General features: G+C 55.6%; 3 protein-coding genes across 6 annotated transcripts; 1 reads left to right on the top strand and 2 right to left on the bottom strand.

Moving 5' to 3' along the window:
• Positions 1-469: 469 nt before the first annotated feature.
• Positions 470-2,938, bottom strand: CD2BP2 (CD2 cytoplasmic tail binding protein 2). The gene is made up of 7 exons (XM_055561281.1): positions 2,801-2,938; positions 2,162-2,261; positions 1,796-1,931; positions 1,513-1,670; positions 995-1,430; positions 806-912; positions 470-718 (listed from the first exon to the last, which is right to left on the bottom strand). The coding sequence occupies exons 2-7, from the start codon at positions 2,234-2,236 to the stop codon at positions 608-610; spliced, it is 1,023 nt and encodes a 340-aa protein (XP_055417256.1). The 5' UTR covers positions 2,237-2,261; positions 2,801-2,938; the 3' UTR covers positions 470-607.
• Positions 2,851-4,606, top strand: LOC129637283 (sesquipedalian-1-like). 4 transcript variants are annotated; one of them, XM_055561282.1, is made up of 2 exons: positions 2,851-3,031; positions 3,808-4,606. In XM_055561282.1, the coding sequence occupies exons 1-2, from the start codon at positions 3,029-3,031 to the stop codon at positions 4,450-4,452; spliced, it is 648 nt and encodes a 215-aa protein (XP_055417257.1). In that variant the 5' UTR covers positions 2,851-3,028; the 3' UTR covers positions 4,453-4,606. The 4 variants fall into 4 exon arrangements, with proteins under 4 accessions (XP_055417257.1, XP_055417259.1, XP_055417258.1 ...); XM_055561284.1 differs by having other exon boundaries at positions 2,986-3,536; XM_055561283.1 differs by having other exon boundaries at positions 2,987-3,178.
• TBC1D10B (TBC1 domain family member 10B) lies at positions 4,597-15,339 on the bottom strand. The gene is made up of 9 exons (XM_055561279.1): positions 14,363-15,339; positions 11,134-11,233; positions 10,756-10,863; positions 10,548-10,654; positions 7,236-7,350; positions 7,054-7,119; positions 6,645-6,834; positions 6,156-6,310; positions 4,597-6,067 (listed from the first exon to the last, which is right to left on the bottom strand). The coding sequence occupies exons 1-9, from the start codon at positions 15,292-15,294 to the stop codon at positions 5,432-5,434; spliced, it is 2,409 nt and encodes an 802-aa protein (XP_055417254.1). The 5' UTR covers positions 15,295-15,339; the 3' UTR covers positions 4,597-5,431.
• Between the last annotated feature and the right edge of the window lie 1,684 nt (positions 15,340-17,023).

The raw sequence follows: 17,023 nt of genomic DNA on the forward strand, positions 1-17,023 counted from the left end.
GACCATTTCTATCTGCTTCTAAGAAACCTGAGACAGTGGGGAGCAAGCCAGTAAGCATCAGCCTTCGTGCTCACTCCCAACAGATGTCCCCGCCCATCTAAGCCTCAAGATTCCACTTCTGGGGCTCTATCCTATATTGGTTACAAGGCAGAACTTCTTAGATCCTAGAAGCCAAAGACCTAAGAACAGCAAAAACAGGAACCCCCAGGGGATTCTGGAGAACAGCATGTGAGTGGAGAGATTTTTCAGTTGAGAACAAAGTCCGGATTGGGAGGCCACAGGACACCTGACAGGCCCGGCTCTGGCCCAAGAAATGGGAAACAAAGGTGAGCTGGTTCGAGGGACCAGAGAGAAACTCGCAAGGAGGAAATTTATGAGAGGAAACACTAAGGGCAAGAACAAGTCCAAAGGGACCTGGACGAGGTTCCCAGCTCCAGCTTCTGGCCATCAGCACAGCCAAGGCCCCTAGTACACAACTAAAGGCTTTTATTGGGAAAAGGAAGTTGACTGAAAAGTGGCCCCCAACATCTTCACTGCCTGAGGCAGCCGGGGCCTCCTCCACAGAGTCCAGCAAAGAAGGGACCACCAAACTGGGCCCTCAGGAGGCTCAGGTGTAGAGGTCAAAGTCAATCCGTTTGGAGTTGTAGAACTGGCCACCCGGGGGGTCCAGCTTCCGGCAATAAACGCCATCTGGGAAGTAGCCTTCATTCACCCAGGTCTGCAGGAAGAGAGGGCAGAGGTGGGAGAGGACTGATGGGGTGGGGGGAAGGAGAGAAGAGGCACAGCAAAGTAGAGAGGAGCTTACCTGCATCTGGGTGCTGGTGAAGGGCCCGTACAGCTCAGCATCCCCTGTGTTCTCCCACTTATACTCCCACATCACGTCCGCCAGACCATCTCCGGGTGACTCTACTTCTACAATAACAGGCCAAGTCATTTGGGCCTCCAGTGGCCTGTGCCCTGTCCACAACCCCCCTCCTCTGCCCTTCAATCTTACCTTCCCTCTGGGCAGGTGTTGGGGTCTGCAGCTCCCCTTCCGCCACTTCCTCAGCAAACATGTCCAGGGAGGGGGGCGGTGTGGGGTCACGGGGTCCCTGGGTCTGGCACGCCAACCCCTTCAGTCGCATGGCCAACCGTTCCCTTGTCTCCTGATACACTCCCAGGTTGCCCTGGGCCACCATCTGGTCGGCCAACCCCGAGAGCCGGTCGAGGCGCTGAGGGGAACTGGGCCGCCTGGGCCCCTTGCTGCCTTCTTTCCCTCCCCCTCGGGCTCCCAGACGCCTCAGTGCCCCAGCCACTGTCTCTCTTGGCAACATCAGTTCCAGAAGGCCCTCCAGGAGGGCTTGGGTGCTCATTGGCGTCTGGCCCAGGCTGTCCTCCTCCTCTGAGTCTGACGGTGGCCGCTGATCAGGTGGCCGCTCCCTGATCTTTACCTGCAATGGGAAAACAGGAAGGTTTGATTTCTGACAAACTGCCAGCAAGGCCCAGGCCCAGATGCTAATCTCCGGGCCTCACCCAGTCAATGTTATCCAGCCAGCTGTCTCGGATTTGAGCATCCCGGTTCAGGAAATAGTTGCCGTCTGCATCAAAGTGGCCTTCCTCCATCTCTTCCTGCAAGTTGAAGGGTGTGATCCGCACACCTCCCTCACTGGGGAGCGTGGCTGCTTCCTGACCTGCACCCAGACAGACACAAGAATCCCATGCTAGGCGTGCAAGAGACAGGAGCCTCCCGTCCTCCACGACCCCAGAAGTCCCTGTTTGTTCCCCCAGCAAAAAGTCAATTCTTGGTACAGCTCACCTTCCACATCCTCTGAGGCCAAGATGTCATATTTGCTGGACCTTTCCTCCTCCTCCTCCTCCTCATCGCTGTCCAAAGAGTGTTTGCCTTTGAAGCGGCTCCCGGGACCCCCTACCCCAGCTACAGGGTCCACCAACTGTGGGCAGGAGACAGAAGTTAAGAAAAAAGCAAGTTACTGGCTATGACCCCAAATACTCTAGGATCTACACTCAAACTGAAAATCTTGCAAAACCATATCTCAGAAATACACGGAAAAGCTGGCCCTTCCCATCCTTTCTTTGTCCCTCCAATCTCTCTTCTGGCTTCTAATTTATTTTTTTTCTCCCCTCATTCCGCCACAGAACAGAGGAGTCTGGCCCCCCTCACCTTTTTCTTGGGGACACTGATTTCATCCTCGTCATCATCTCCCACGCCTTGGAAGGTCACTTTCCTCTTTGGCATGACTGGACAGAAGGGCTTTTCCAAACTGAGCAAAAAGGGTGCAGATTAAGGGAACTGGGTGAGGAGGCAACTCCCCGCGAGGGGGCCCCCTGCACAACAGATCTTTTACTTGGCGGGTACTAGATCTACTTAGGGAAGGGAGGGAGTACAGAATCAGGAGCCGAAAGGGGAGCTGGCAGTCTAGAAACCCCCTGGGACTTGGCTTAGCATCTAAAAGAGCCGCTGGAGCGGAGACCCAAGAGCGGACGGGCGGAGGAGCTCCTACGGGCAACCCCCACCCTTGACGAGAGGAGACGGGCTCCCCCACGTGACCACCCTTATTCCAGGCCCCAGCAGTGCTGGGCGCGATGTGCTTCGCGGGCAAACACCCGCTCCACCACCCCCAGCTTCCTCGGAACCCGAGGGGCCCCGGCGGACCCAGGACCTAGCGCCCTGGCAGCCCCGCTCCTCCCTGCGCCGAACTCCCAACTCCGCGGGGTGACTCCCAACTGTCTTGGGCTGTGTACAAATTAGAAAGGCGGCAGGGCCACGGGGACACCAGCAGTCCCGCCGGCACGCGCTCACCTAAGGATCCAGGAAAGGTGGGGGAAGAAAAGGAGAGAGGTTTTCAACCAGGGCTACATCCGGGCCACCCGCCCGCCACCACCCGGAAGAGAACTGCGGAAGGCGTCGGGGAAAGCCGGAAGTGGCTTCACTCGGGTTAGAACAACAACTGAAGGAGCGGGCGGAAGTACGCGGCGCGTGGGGAGAGACGCCCCCTCCCAGAAGTGACGCGAGCCGTGTGGGGCGACTATGGTGAGAAGAGGGGACATTTGAACGCCTAGACCCTGATCGGACGAGGACGGCCGGAAGTGGGCTCGGTTTCCTCCTACAACAGTAGAGGCTCTGAGGAGAAAGGGGCGCCCAGGTTCATGATGGAGGAACGAAGTCCCAGCAGGGCCGGTGGGTTCCTGCCCTAGTTTTCTCTTTCCCGGGTTGAGTCTCCTTTTCCCCACGGCTGGCTCTGCGCCCTTCATCATCTCATTAGAAATCCTGCCTTCCTGCTTTTGGCGTCCAGTTGTCCGCCCTTTGCTAGTCCGAGGTGTAGCTTTGCTCTTGTCCCAGAGGTTCTCCTGGAGGCTCCTGGGACACTTTCCGAACCCAGCTCCTTTTAGGACCCAGGGGAAGTCTAAAATCAGCCGCCTCCTGTCCCCTGGGCAAGTTCCTGGTTTCTGAGGTGGGAAGAGTCAAAAGTAGGAGAAGTGGCAGTGGCACCTGTTCCCAGTACCGAGGCCTGAAGTCCCTTGTGCCCTCATCTCAGGTAGGCCTGGGAAAGGACCGTAGTGGATATCCGCTCCCTCCCCCACCCCAAACAGGACCCCAGCCCTACAGTCCTGCCCAGGTTTTGTAATTTGGCTCAAGGGGCAGAGCTGAGGTTGGGAGGTGGGTGGGAGGTCCCTCTTGAGAACTCAAGAGTTTGAATCCCTCTAGACCAAGACAGTGCCCAGAAAGAGCCTATTGGAGCCAGAGGAGGGCAGTGCGGGGGTACCCCAGATAACCAAATGCACCACTCCTCCTTTCTCTGCTCCTAGGGTTTCTTCCCACAGTGGGCTACCATGAAACTGCACCGAAAGTCCGTGCTCCGTTTCTTCCGTGGGTACAGGACACAGGCTCCAGACCGGGAGGGCATCCTGCTAAAGAAGGGGGCCCGAAATACCAGTTATCAGCGCCGCTGGTTCATCCTGCGAGGAAATCTCCTCTTCTACCTGGAACACCAGGCTGATCACACACCCCTGGGTCTCATCCTATTAGAGAACTGCCAGGTGGAGCCACGCCTTGGAGCCACAGAACCCTATGCCTTTACCATTCGGACTCCAGGGGGAGAAGGTGGGCGGGCCTACAGGCTGGCAGCAGAAAACCCGGAGGAGCTGAGAGCCTGGCTGTGGGCGTTGGCCGGAGCCACCTGGACGCGGCTGGCTGAGCTTCTACGCCCCCTGGAGGCCCAGTACCGGGAGCTGTGCCAGGCAGCTGGCCAAGAGCCCGGCTCACCCCCAGAGGACTGTGGCTCCCTAGCCATCCCCAGGACCCTCTTCAGCTTCCAGGAGTTGCACGAGCACTTTGGAAAGGAGATCCGGATGCTGCAGGCTGTCCATAGACAGTTTCAGGAGGCCAGTGACAACGGAGGCAGCAGATCCCCAACAGGTGGAGGTGAAGCAGGAACTCAACAACTGTGTTGATGAGCGACTAACAGACTAAAGGCCCAAAGGTACCTGCCAAGACCAGTCAACAGCTTCCAGAGACACCCAGATCCTTGCTAACTCATCACTCCCTCCCTCCTTGTCCTTAACCCCACTCATCAAATAACAAAGCAGAAGACAGGCCCAGGTACAACAGCAGGTTCTTTTCCGGTTCCTCAAAGCGCCGCACAGGGTGGGGGCAGAGACAGAAGAACATGTAAACATTGGGTTCCACCCCCTGGAGCTCGGGGGAAGACCCCTTACCCAGGAAAGGGCTGGAGGACTGGAAGGGACAAAGTGAAAGGCAGGGGCCCTGGTCAGACAAAGCAGGGGAGGCCTGAGAATACAGAGAAAGGTGGGTGAAGAGGAAGGAAAGCAAGGAGAGTGGTGGTGGGAGGTGGGAGACATTTCCTGTTCCAGTGCGTGTCCCCTTAAATAAACTAGAGTGCAAGAACACTGGGGAGGGGGATCCAGAGAACAGAAGGAGGAGTGAACACCCCCACCCTGCGCCAACCAGGTCCTCTGTACATAATTACAACACAGAGATGTCCAGAAGGAGAGCAAGAAGAGCCTGGGCTCCCAGCCAGGAACTGGGGAGACAGGCAGGACTCAAGGGGGTAAAGGAACCCAGCTTCACTTCACGGGTAAGGGGAGTGACTGGAGTGTAAGAATCTGAAAACTGCTGACTCCCACTGCCACAAGTCACCCCTGTGGTGACCAAAGGCCAATCAGGAGGGCGGCACCTGGGAAGGGACCCCAGTTGGGCCGAGCTGGAAGTGAGGTGTCCACTGCTTTCCCCCGTTCTCTGACTGTCCTGGCCACGTGGGGATCAGTGGCTGGCACGGAGACGGGGAACAAGCCACTTTGCTCAGAAAGAGGGACAGCCTGCCAAGGGCGGGCTGGGAGCAACACCCCAGGCTAGGTCTGCTCTTGACTGAGGGAAAAGAGGGGGCCACACAGTCCAGCCCCAGGGCAGAGGTCAGAAGTACGCATCCTGCCGGGCCTCTGATGCTGAGGACCTGTCCCCGCCGTCCTGGGGGGTGGGCGGTCCATCTGCCTTTCGACGCAGCGAGAGCTTCCTGCCCTGGGCCTTCTTCTCCTGCTTCTGCCGCTCCTTCTCCTGTTTCTGCTGCTCCTTCTCCTGCTTCTGCCGCTCCTTCTCCTGCTTCTCCCGTTCTTTTTCCTGTTTCTGCCGCTCCTTCTCGCGTTCCTTTTCCTGTTTTTGCCGCTCCTTCTCCTGCCTCCGGGCCTCCTTGCTGCTGGGGGCCAGAGGGGCGCTGTTGCCAGTAGGCGAAGGAAGGGATGGACGCAGTCCCTCGGCAGTGACCACGGGCCCTGGGGCAGGCCCCGCGCTGGCCCTGCGGACGGGAGGGGGTGGGGAGGGGACCCCTCCACCTGCCCGGGAGCCCCGGCTCTTGAGGCCAGGGAGGCTGAGGAGGCTGGAGGAGGGGCCCAGGGGGGGCAGCTGCCGCCGGCGCTCCTCGTGGATGGCTCGGGAACCGTGTAGTCTCCGTGAGGGCCGATACTGCAGCTCGCCCCGGGTCTCCAGCCACTTCTTGAGCTGGGCTGCATTCTCTCGCTCAATCAGTGCTTCTGTCACTTGGAGGTTGGTCACCTAGATGAAGAAGACATGGGTACCAGGGTGAGGTGGGGGGTGGGGATCTACTGAAGCGGGTGTGAGGTACGCTAAGGCCAGGACCTACCTCGTGCACCAGGAAGTCCTCCTGCATGCACTGCTGGGGCAAGTTCCGCAGCTGCTCCATGGTCTCATACATGCCTTGGCAGGAGCGCAGCTTTTCCACCGAGCCCAGCGTGTGCCGCAGCAGCACCAGGGCCACCCGGAAGATGATCTTGACGCCTGCAGGCCCGAAGAGAAGAGGCCATGGATGATCAGCCTGGGGGTCTCAGCCTGGCCCGTGCACGGGGTACTCACAGCCCCCATCCCTGTGTATTGCTGACCCGACAGATGAGGAAATGGAGGCCTCAAGAAGGAGAAAATGAGCTGCCATGGGTTTTAGGTTCCTGGGAGGTAAAGCAAGCTGTGGCTGGTGGCAGAGCCAATAAGATCAAGTCTCAGTTTCTCCAGCCCCAAGATGGATCTCAGTGAAGCAGCCTTCCGTCAGCAGGCCCCACTCTGGCAGCCACCATGGAAACCCCAGTCCCCCTCCTGGCCTGCGTGGCTACAGAAGTACCTTCACAGAAGAACATATCCCAGACCCGGAGCACTGAAGCCCAGGGCAGGGTGCGGGCGAAGATGCACATGAACCACTCTGTCATGTAGAGCACGGGATCGATGCGCTGCCGTCGCAGGTGCCGATGTGCCAGTGGGGAGGCCCGGCGCAACAGGGCAAAGAAGATCTCTCCGTCCAGCTGAATGGCCTCCTGGAGATGGGATGAGCCATGAGAAGAGGCCCCTGGGTGTGGGCCCCCTGGGGTGGGACTAATGCTGGCAGTTGGATCCCATCCATGAGGCGGGATGCTCAGCTCAGTAGAGGGCCCAGAACAGCCAGCCAGAAGGGCACCGGGTGAGGCAGGCCCAGCCCGCCCCACAGTCCTAGGGACAAGCCGTAGCCCCAGGCGCACCAGCCTCCACACACTCACCAGCCCTGCGCTGTAGTAACCAGGGAGGTACTTGTCGCAGATCTGCACCAGGCACCAGAAGGCTTGCTGAGAAGGACAAGAACAAGGAGGGAGGGGTAGGACCAGAGGAACAGGGGGCAGAGAGCTCCCCCGTCACCCCTGCAGGCCCAGCCCCTCCCCGACCAGGTCCGGCGTCTGCTGACCTCGGCAGGCATGTGCATGAGCAACACCGCGGCCACGGGGGCCTGGGCCTGGCAGTAGCCCTCGTCGGGCCGGTAGATCGTGTAGGCCTTCAGGATTCGATACAGGTCCTGCTGCCTGTGGGCATAGGGAAAGACCATAAGGGCAATCACAGCAGTTGGGAGCTCCCTGCCCCCAAACAAACCCCACCACCTACCCCATCCCAGACTCCCCCAGAGCTTGTGCAGGATCAACCCCAGAGCTTTACCACCACACACCTGATCTAGCTACCTTCCTGATCCCGCCTCCTGAGCTTAAGCTAAAGTCTCAGATCATCATGGAGGCTTTCTCCCAGGCTCCAGCCTTCCACCCTTGCTGCACACCCACATGCTCCCTACCCATTCCCCACACAGGCTCTGCTCTCTCTCCATCTGCCACCATCCCTAAACCCTCAAGGTCACCTTCTCCAGGAAGCTCTCAACAACCGCATAGGCTCTCCTCTGGCACTGTCTGCATGCTTTAACCTCCCGGCAGGCGCTCTCCCAGGGCAGGGCCCGCCTTATCTGTCTGACTGGATTTCATCAGTTTCCCCCCAGGCCAGGGCCTTAGTTCTCATGGAGTCCTGGGAAGCCAGCTGGGCCTCAGATTTTCCTCTTATCTCTGCATCCAGAAGAATACACTCTCTGCCCCAGATCTGTCCCTTTTGCTTGAGGGTGCTCCATGGCTCCCTCCATGGTATGAGGGAACTCCAGCCCCTCAGCTCCCCATTAGACAGCAGAGGGCCTGCCACCCCTCCCCACGGCTGGTCGTCACATCCATCAACACTACATTCTGAATTTCACTCGTGTCTAGGCTTTCTTTCCATCTCCACTGTTACTGAGCAGCTCAGCCCTTCATCTCTTAACCAGGGAAATGTTCATAACCTCCCAGATCCTCTCCCTGCCTCCAGTCACACACTCCTGACCACAGCTTACAACAGTGTTTCTCAAAATTCAGTCACTGAAGTGTGACCTTCATTTGTGCTTTATCTGCACCCCGCCCCACTGTTATTTTTTCTCTACTTTGTAGTAACATCCATGAAATGACAGGTTTGATATACTAGTTATTTCACCTAATATGTATTAAATATGTAACTTCCACAAGCTCTCCCGCTACTTTGACCCACCTGCCTGATTCTGTGCCTCTGCCTCCTCCTGCTGCTATGAGTGAACTATTTGTGAATCTGACCAACCACAGCCTTTCCACTGGGTCCCATCCCCTTTTGCCTACACAGGCCATCCTTCCAGCAACCTTCCCATCACTTGTGTATCATCCATTTTTCTCTAACTACAGATGCTGGCAGCATACCAACATGTCAGCTTATAAAAAATAAAAAATCTATCTATCCAACTTGCCCCTCTGAATATCACACCATTTCTTTCCTGCCTGTTCAGGCAAACCCACCCAGAGTACAGACTTGCTATCCCCAGTTTCTTTCCTCCCATCCTCCAGTTGGGCTCTAGTCCTTGCTCCACACAAAACCGCTTTTATCAAGGTCACCAATGACCTCCACATTGCTAAATCCGGAGGTCAGTTTACAGATTTGACTCGACTCGATCCATCACAGCACTTCAAAGAGCTGATCCTGAAACTTCTCTTCACTTTCCTTCCAGGAAACACTCTGCTGGTTTTCCTTCTAGCTTTTTCCAGTCTCCTTTACAGGTCCTTTCCCATCTTCCTATTCTTGAAACATTAGCGCTGTAAGCTCAGTCTCTGAACACCTTCCTTTCATACCTACACTTCCTGCTTTGATGACCTCATATAGTCCCACAGGTGAGATCTGGTCCCATCTAGAGGCAGGTATCTCTCAACTTCCAATTTATCTCCAGTTTAAATCTCTCCCAGACTTCTCTGGTGGTCCAGTGGTTAAGACTCCACACTCCTAGTGCAGGGGGCACAGCTTTGATTCCTGGCTGGGGAACTAAGATTCTACATGCCAAATAGCATGACCAAAAAAAAACTTCTCCCTGGATGTTGTGTATATTGTATATCCAGCTTACCTGGCATCTCACCTGGATGTCCAGTGAGTATTTCAAACTTCACATTCACAAAATGAGTTCCTGATATACCCCTCAAGGTTACTTTTCCCCATCTACCCATATCAATATATTGTAACTACATTCATTCTAGTTTCTAAGACCAAGAACCTTAAGAGTCTTCCTTATCTACTCTCTCTCTCACACCACTCCACATCTAATCCACTGGCAAATCCTTTTGGTTCTACCTTGAAAATATATTCAGAGTTCAACCCCTCCTCCCCACAGTTCCACTGCTACCACCCTGGTCTATATACCATTGTCTCTGGGATTATGGCAACAGTCAACCTGGTCTCTGTTTCTGCCCTTGTCTCCAATCGTCTATTCTCACCACAGCAGCCAGAACAATCCTAGGGGGTTTTTTTTGGCAGAGTTGCACAGTATGTGGGATCTTAGTTCCCAACCAGGAATCCCAGGGATCAAACCCATGCCCCCGGCAGTGGAAGCATGAGTCTTAGCCACTGGACCACCTGGGAAGTCCCAGAATGATTCTTTTAAAACACAAGTCAGATCAGGTCACTTGTAACCCCATCTCCACTCACATTCTCTATTGGTCTTTCTTGCTTTAAACTCTTCTATTTATCACCATTATACATACAACATATTTTCATTCTTTGTTGTCTATCTCTACTAAAATATAATAAGCCTGGAGAGGGCAGGAGTTTTTATCTTTCATTCACTGCTATCATCTGTAACTAAAACAATACCTAGAAGATAGCAGGTGCTTGATAAGCACTTGCTGAGAGGATGAACTTAAAGTTTATCCACGTGCTCCCACAAGGAGCTGAGAACCATCTAAAAACATCTGGCACACTACTAGGGAGCGATATATAGACTTCTTGAGGAAGTCTGGCAAACAGAACAAAAATCAAAGGGCCCTGGCACAGCATTTAAGGGCCCTTAACTGCTTTGCCAGCTTCAGCAGCTCTATCCAACGCCACTGCCCAGACAGAGCTTACATAACCCCCAAGCCAGGAAAAACCCTGCCCCTTGCTCTGCTTCCATCTATCCTTCAAAACCTCACTCACATGCAACCTCCCCATTGAGGCTTTGATGTGTCCCACCTCCCGGTCACCAGTACCCCCACACGTCTCCCCCATCACCCCAAGTCAGTGTCTCCCTCCCTGGACCCATCCTTCAGTATGTCTTGACACTCAATTCATCAAAGACCACTCCTGCAGAATTCCTGGAAGGCAAGAACTGCTTTAAGCCCAGCCCTGCATCCACCCACCATGGACTCACACAATCAGGTTGCCTTACCCGTGCCCGCCTCGAGCAGCAAACATCTCGTGGAAAGGGAACTGGCGGTGCAGGTCCTTCTCGATCACATCCAGCCACTTAGGGTCCCCAGGAGCTCGTTCTAGCTCCTGCAGTGGGACAGCTGAGATTACCTCAGACTCTGGGGGGACAGATGATGGCCCTCACACAGACTGTGTCACATAGCCCCACACCCTGGAGCTGTGCACACCTCAAACTTGCCCGGGTTCTGCTCCAGGAGTTCCTTGCTATTGGACAGGTACTGCCAGGCCTTGGCTCTGAGGGAGGAGGGGATCCCCTTCCGGCAACGCAGCTTCACCTAAGGCAGGGTGGCCAGCAGGGGAACAGCTTCAGGGATAGCCACAGCGTCCAAGCCTTCCCCTGAAGCCCTCAGGCTCCCTGGAACACCTGACCTGGCCTTCTATGTTTTAAAGTTACTTCTTCCCCAGGCCCAAGAACCACCTACCCCCAACATGGTCCAGAGAGCAGGTAAGATCAGGTTCCTGGGCTTCCCCAGAGCCCATGGGCCCACCCTGTCCTCCCCACCCCCACCACATCCACGGCCCTGCCCACCACAGCCTTCTCAAACCTTCTGGAAACGCCGTGACAGCCACTTATCCCAGTGACTGAACATCTCCAGCCATTTGAGCTCCCGCTGCCGAGCCACATCCACAGGAATGGAGCTTTCTCTGAGGATATGGGGAGTAGGAAAAAAGTCAGTAGCAGCAGTATAAATCCTGATTGCTGGAGGAACTGAGGCAAGCCAGCTCCCAATCTCCAACGAGAGCCCAGACCACAAACGCATTCTGTGAGCTATCAACACATCAGAATGTCTGGTCACTCGGCCCTCCAAGGCCTTAATTCACCACACTGAAAGGAATTCCCTTTGGACGGAATCTCCGAACAGAGATCACATTCTCATGTTGTACCTCTGTACAGAGGCTGTGTTCAAATCCCACTTCTGACACATAAAAGTTGAGAAGAGAGTACAGGATATGTATAAAGTATACTTTGTACTGGGGCTTCCCGGGTGGCTTAGATGGTAAAGAACCTGCCTGCAACGCAGGAGACAGGTTCGATCCCTGGGTTGGGAAGATCCCCCCTAGAGAGGGGAATGGCTACCCACTCCAGTATTCTTGTCTGGAGAATTCCATGGACAAAGGAGCCTGGCAGGCTACAGTCCATGGGGTCGCAAAGAGTCAGACACAACTTAGCAGCTAACACTTTCACTTTCACTTCACATATTTTGCATTAGATCTTCACCACTTACTCACTGTGTGGCCTTGGGCAAGTCACTCTCTAAGCCCCAGTTTCCTCATTTGTAAGATGGAGGAAAAAACAGTATCACCTAGCACGGCCTCAGTGAGTAAACAGCAATTATTATCCACAAAATTAAACACAGAACAAATATCTGTCTCCTTAGAAGCCACTGAGTTTCCTTCTACCAGACTCTTGAGATCCCTTGAACCATCTGCAATTTCCTCTACCTCCTCCTCCTTGGAATCACCCCAGATTACCAAGCAAATGAAGCTCTCCTTGCACTGCCTGCTCACTGTTCTAGCAAAGCTTCACACTCAAGATACCGCATCAGTCTTAAAACAGTTACTTGGAGGAGCCAGCACTAGGTGAGTGGAATGGAAGAAAATGCATGTTCCCAGATAGACCTGAGCTCAAATCCCACTTGTCCCTTGGAAACTGGGGAGTCTTAGTGAGAATCAAGTCTCTTCCTTATCTGTTAAAAGGGATGCCACCGCCTACATCACGAAGTTAGGAGAGGACTACTGAGAAACTGTATATAAAGGACTGTTAAATGGAAGGTTTAATGTTAGTTTCTTTTGTCCTAGAAGCTCCTTAAACTGAAAGGTGATTTCTCATTAATCTCTATTTTAAAAGTCAATTCCAAACTCTACTAAAGGCCAGGAGGAGTAAGATCCCTTTCCGGCCCTCGAAATGTCACAAGCTAGCAGAGGGATGACTGCAATGTGATGAGGGAAACGCGATGACAAAGATGCACTGAAGAGGCAGCTACCCGAAGTAGGGGCAACAGATAGCAGAGGTTTCCTGGAGGAAAGGACATCAGAGGGAAGCCATGAAGGACTGAGTAAAAGATGGTAGGAAAAGACCAGGAGAAGGGCATTCCTGGCTGATGATACAGCCTGAGTATGCAGGGAGAAAGACCACAATCACTTCAACAGGACACAGCCCACAGCACATGGTGAAAAGTGGTGGGGAAGAGGACCAGAGAGGCTGTCAGGGCTGATAATGAGGAACCTGTGTCCAGGCTAAAGCTTAAACTTTATCCTGTGGACAGTGGGGAGCCGCCAAAAGCTTGTAAGATAACGTGCCCCACGGTCAGCCTGACCTCAGAAGTAGATTCTGCCAGCGTGAAGATGGATTTTAGAGGGACAAAATCACAAAGCTGAGAGTTAGCACCCAGCACGGTGCCCGGTACACAAGAGGGGCTCACTAAAATCCAATTCAATCCAAGTTCCTTAGGGCAGGATAGCGTGGAGGACAGCACCATAGGTCACACGGATCCAAATTATTTGAATGGGGCAATTCACTCGATTGCTCTAATCCTGTTTCTTCATCGTGAATTAGGTACAACAATGCCTCCGTCATGCATGGGAAAGCACCAGCCTTCCCCACATAGGACCGTGAATGTTGATGCTCGAAGATTTTCTGAAATTTTGTTGTTGTTGTTGGATTATACACCCTGCATTCTTTAGAATACCCTCCCACAGGGCTTCCCCCAACACCAGGCAGGTCCCCCTGACCCCAACACACACAGCCATGACAAAATCCTCCTCATTCTCCACAATTCAGATCAGTCTGGCTGAATTCCGAGCCTGGGCAAAAGATCCCTCCCCTAGGTGCTCACAAAACCCCGTGATGATCTCCAGGCTAAACCTAACGTATGATGTCGAAACCAACGGTTTAACTATTTGTCTCTCCCTCTAGATGATGAGCACCTTGAAATGCCTATTTGATCCTTAGTACCCAGCACAGGGCCTGGCACTGGGGTTCTCTGGCAAAGCTGTACACTGAACTGACCAGCAGGTTAAAGGGGTACAGGACCAATGGGCAGCATCCAAAGAGAGGAAAGGAAGAAGTCAGAAGTAATTACACCCCCACCTTAGGAGTGACTCAGGCGCCTGGAGGGAACTAGGAAAGAGTAAGCCCGGCTAGGGAGATGAGGAAATGGGGAAGAGGCCTCCCCCACCCCCTTTCCTTCAGTGAAAACACAAGCCTGCTCTTCTGTTTCACAGAGATGCCCTGCCTTCGGGTCTCTCTTCCATCAGACTTCCCCAACTCATCACCCCATCAGACCTAGGGCTACGGGGGAGAGGTGCTTGCATCCCTCCAGACTTTGCCCCTAAGGGGCCAACGATCTCTATCAGAACCCCTGTCTGGTCAAACCTCCAGACTATCCAGCCTGTAGCTGGAGATTCCCATCAAGGAGCTGTGACAACCGGAGGTATCATCTCATTCTACCTTTCACTTCATAGAGGAGGCAAGTGAGGCCCTAACTCCAATGGAGAAGGCACTCACTCAAGGGCACGCAACACACCACCAAAGGCAAGGCCTAGACTCAAACCCAGAACTTCTGACACCTGGTCTGAAACCTTAACAGGCTGGTGCCACAGAAAACCTCAGGATGCTCTCGGCAGGATAGGATCCTTAAGCATCCCACTCCCACTGGTCATTCCCTGGATCCTCAGAGGAGGATGCGCTGAGCGAGTGTAGGCAAGGTGTATCCTTTCCTCCCCATCCCGCCCCAACTCTGCTTCCTTGAAACAGGCCCACTGGGTACTCACAGGCTGCCTGAATACTGGCTGCCCCCAAGGAAGCCGTACTTGTCCGTCTTGCGCAGGGCCAGCCCGTTTATCTCAGAGTCTGAGCCCATGGAGCTCACATCATCCGCCAAGGACTCCAGGGTCCCAGACATGAGGCTCACAGAGTCCAAGTAGCTCAGGGTGTCTGGGGCCTGCCCTCGAGGCCCAGAGATGCCAGGTCCCAGGCTGGACATGGAGCCTAGGTCCTGAGAGTTTTCAGCGGGCTCCGGAGCTGGGGTCACCGTCACGACAGCTACCTGGGCCTCACATGTCCCTGGAGGGCCTGTGCCAGGCCCTGAAGGGTCCTCGGGAGCCTGTCCGGTTGATGCTGATGTTGCTGCCGCAGCTCCATGTCCACTTGTCACCTGTCCTGCTGTCACAGCTGCAACCCGTGCAGTCACACCTGAGGCCACTGTGGTTCCCGGCTTGGGGGCGAGAGGGGGTTTGGCTGTCAGGGCCCCAGGAGCCGTTCTTGAAGGGGTCCTGGTGAGGGTCCCGGGTCCAGGATCGGGTGAGGTTATAGCCTCCTCCGTCTTCGGAGGGTCTGCCCCTGGGGCCTGAGCCACGGACATCTCGGCTCCAGCCACAGCCTCGGGCACCAAGGGCTCCGGGCCGGAGACCTGCGCCCTGGGGGCATCGGGTGAGGCCTCCAGAGTCAGTCCCACCTCCGTGCTGGCTGTGACCGTCGGGCCGGGGACCGAGTCTGAGGTCTGGGTCAGACCCGGTACCCATGCGGGCCGCGCCTCCCCGGGGGCCACCAGGGTGACCGGGGCCGAAGTGGCCGTGGTCACTGGCGGCCCCGGAGCCACCACCAGGACGGGCCCGGCCCGAGAGCCGCGGGGCGGCGGAGAAGGGGCCGCGGGGGCGCCATGACGGCGCGGCGGGGCCACCAGGGGCGCCGGGCCCGTCTCCATGTCCGCGGGCCGCCCCTCACATCCCCCCGCAGCGGCGGCCGCAAAAGGCGCCGCCCCTCAGGCCGCTCCGCGCCGCCCGCCGAGGAAGGGGAGAAGGCGAAGGGCGCGGCCCGGAGCGCGCCGGGGTCGAGGGCGGCGCGCGGGCGGCTGCCCAGCGCGCGGAGCCGGGAAAAGGGTCCCGGGTCCCCAGGCACCGGGGTCTCGCTCGCGCCCTCTACCTCCCTCTCGCTCTCTCGCCGCCGCCCCCTCCCTCCCGCTTCGGGCGAGCGGCCGACCTCGCGCCTGCGCACACGCCCCGGTGCCGGCCAAGGGGCCTGCGTCTCGGCGCTTTACGCCTGCGCACGGGCAGTCCCACCGCGCTCCTTTTTTCTCCCGCCTCGTCAGAGGTCTTGGACGAATAATAGGAGAGAGGGAACTGGGTTTCTGCCAATCGTTGGGAGGGTGGGTGGGGCTGGAGGTGGGAAGGGGGTGGGTAATTTGGGAAGAGGAAACAGAGAAGGCGGAGGGTTATAAAACCAATGAGAGGGCGAGTGAAATCTAGTGGAGGCGGGACGAAGGGATTAACTAATAGAAAAGCGGGAAGCCGAACCTCCTGGCCAATAAAGATGACTGAAGAGTGACAGACCGTGGAAGGAGGCGGGTGCTGTGCGAGAAGTGGCGGGCCTATCTAAAAAAGAATGGTTAAAAGAGAGCCAATGAAAAGGGAAGTGGGCGGAGGTCAGATTGACAGACAGTGATAGCTATTTGGGCGATGACAGACAGCATCCGCAGTCAATAGCAGCTGAGGGATTCTTTGGGTCTTCCAAGAAGGTCTGGAAGGAATGACAGCTGCGAGGGGCGGGCCAAATTTGCGATTAATTTGCCTCATCAGCCAATGAATGCATCCTCTCACTTTAGCAATAAGGGAGGAAGACAGACAGCTGTCTCAGCCAATGGCAACATCCAAAAGAAAGGCGTGCTACCAGCAGGCGGTGCCAAGCCAGGGATGTCGGTGACAACCGGAGACAAGCGCGGGAGGGGGTGACAGTTGGGGACAGCGCGGAGAAGGGTGGAGTTCGGGGGCATTCGTGAAACCCTTAGCCAATAAGCGCCACGCTGCCCTGCCTGAGTCCTCTTGGGCCAGTTCTCCTTTCAGCTCCCAAACCCACCACGGGGCACTTGATTAGGTGCTCTCTGATCAAGTACTCTTGCCCTTCACTCTGTCTCTAATTCTTATCCCAGTCCGCTACAAACCCCAGGTGACTATAACAAGAGCCCCCAAATCCTGTAAGTGACTCATCCTTCTGGATCCACCATTTCCTGTGGGTATCCCAACCCCTAGGTCCCTGTCCTCAGATCCATCTATCTGAGCTCCTCCCAGAATCCAGGCTCCAGTTCCTCAGAACTCATCCTCCGAGTGCCCCCTCCATTCTAGTGGGGATCCCAGACCCCAAACCATGGATTCCCACTACGATGAACTCCCATATCTCTGTTCTTATTCTTTGGAGGATGCAGAACAAACCCTCTGGACTCCTCTCTCCTCATTGATACACCGTTCTGTGCTCCTCCTTCTCTGCTAGGAAACCAGACCCCAATCTCATAATCCCCCTACTCCCCCCGCACCACACCCCAGGCTACCCTAGACCACAAACACAAAGCCCTGATTTTACCAGCCCCTCCTCTCTCTGGGCTCCATCTCCCTGGGGCCCAGGATTCAGGATTCATCCCCAGAAGGGCTCCAATTTCTGTG

The sequence above is a fragment of the Bubalus kerabau genome, chromosome 23, assembly GCF_029407905.1.
Source record: "Bubalus kerabau isolate K-KA32 ecotype Philippines breed swamp buffalo chromosome 23, PCC_UOA_SB_1v2, whole genome shotgun sequence".
Classification (NCBI taxonomy): Eukaryota; Metazoa; Chordata; class Mammalia; order Artiodactyla; family Bovidae; genus Bubalus; species Bubalus kerabau.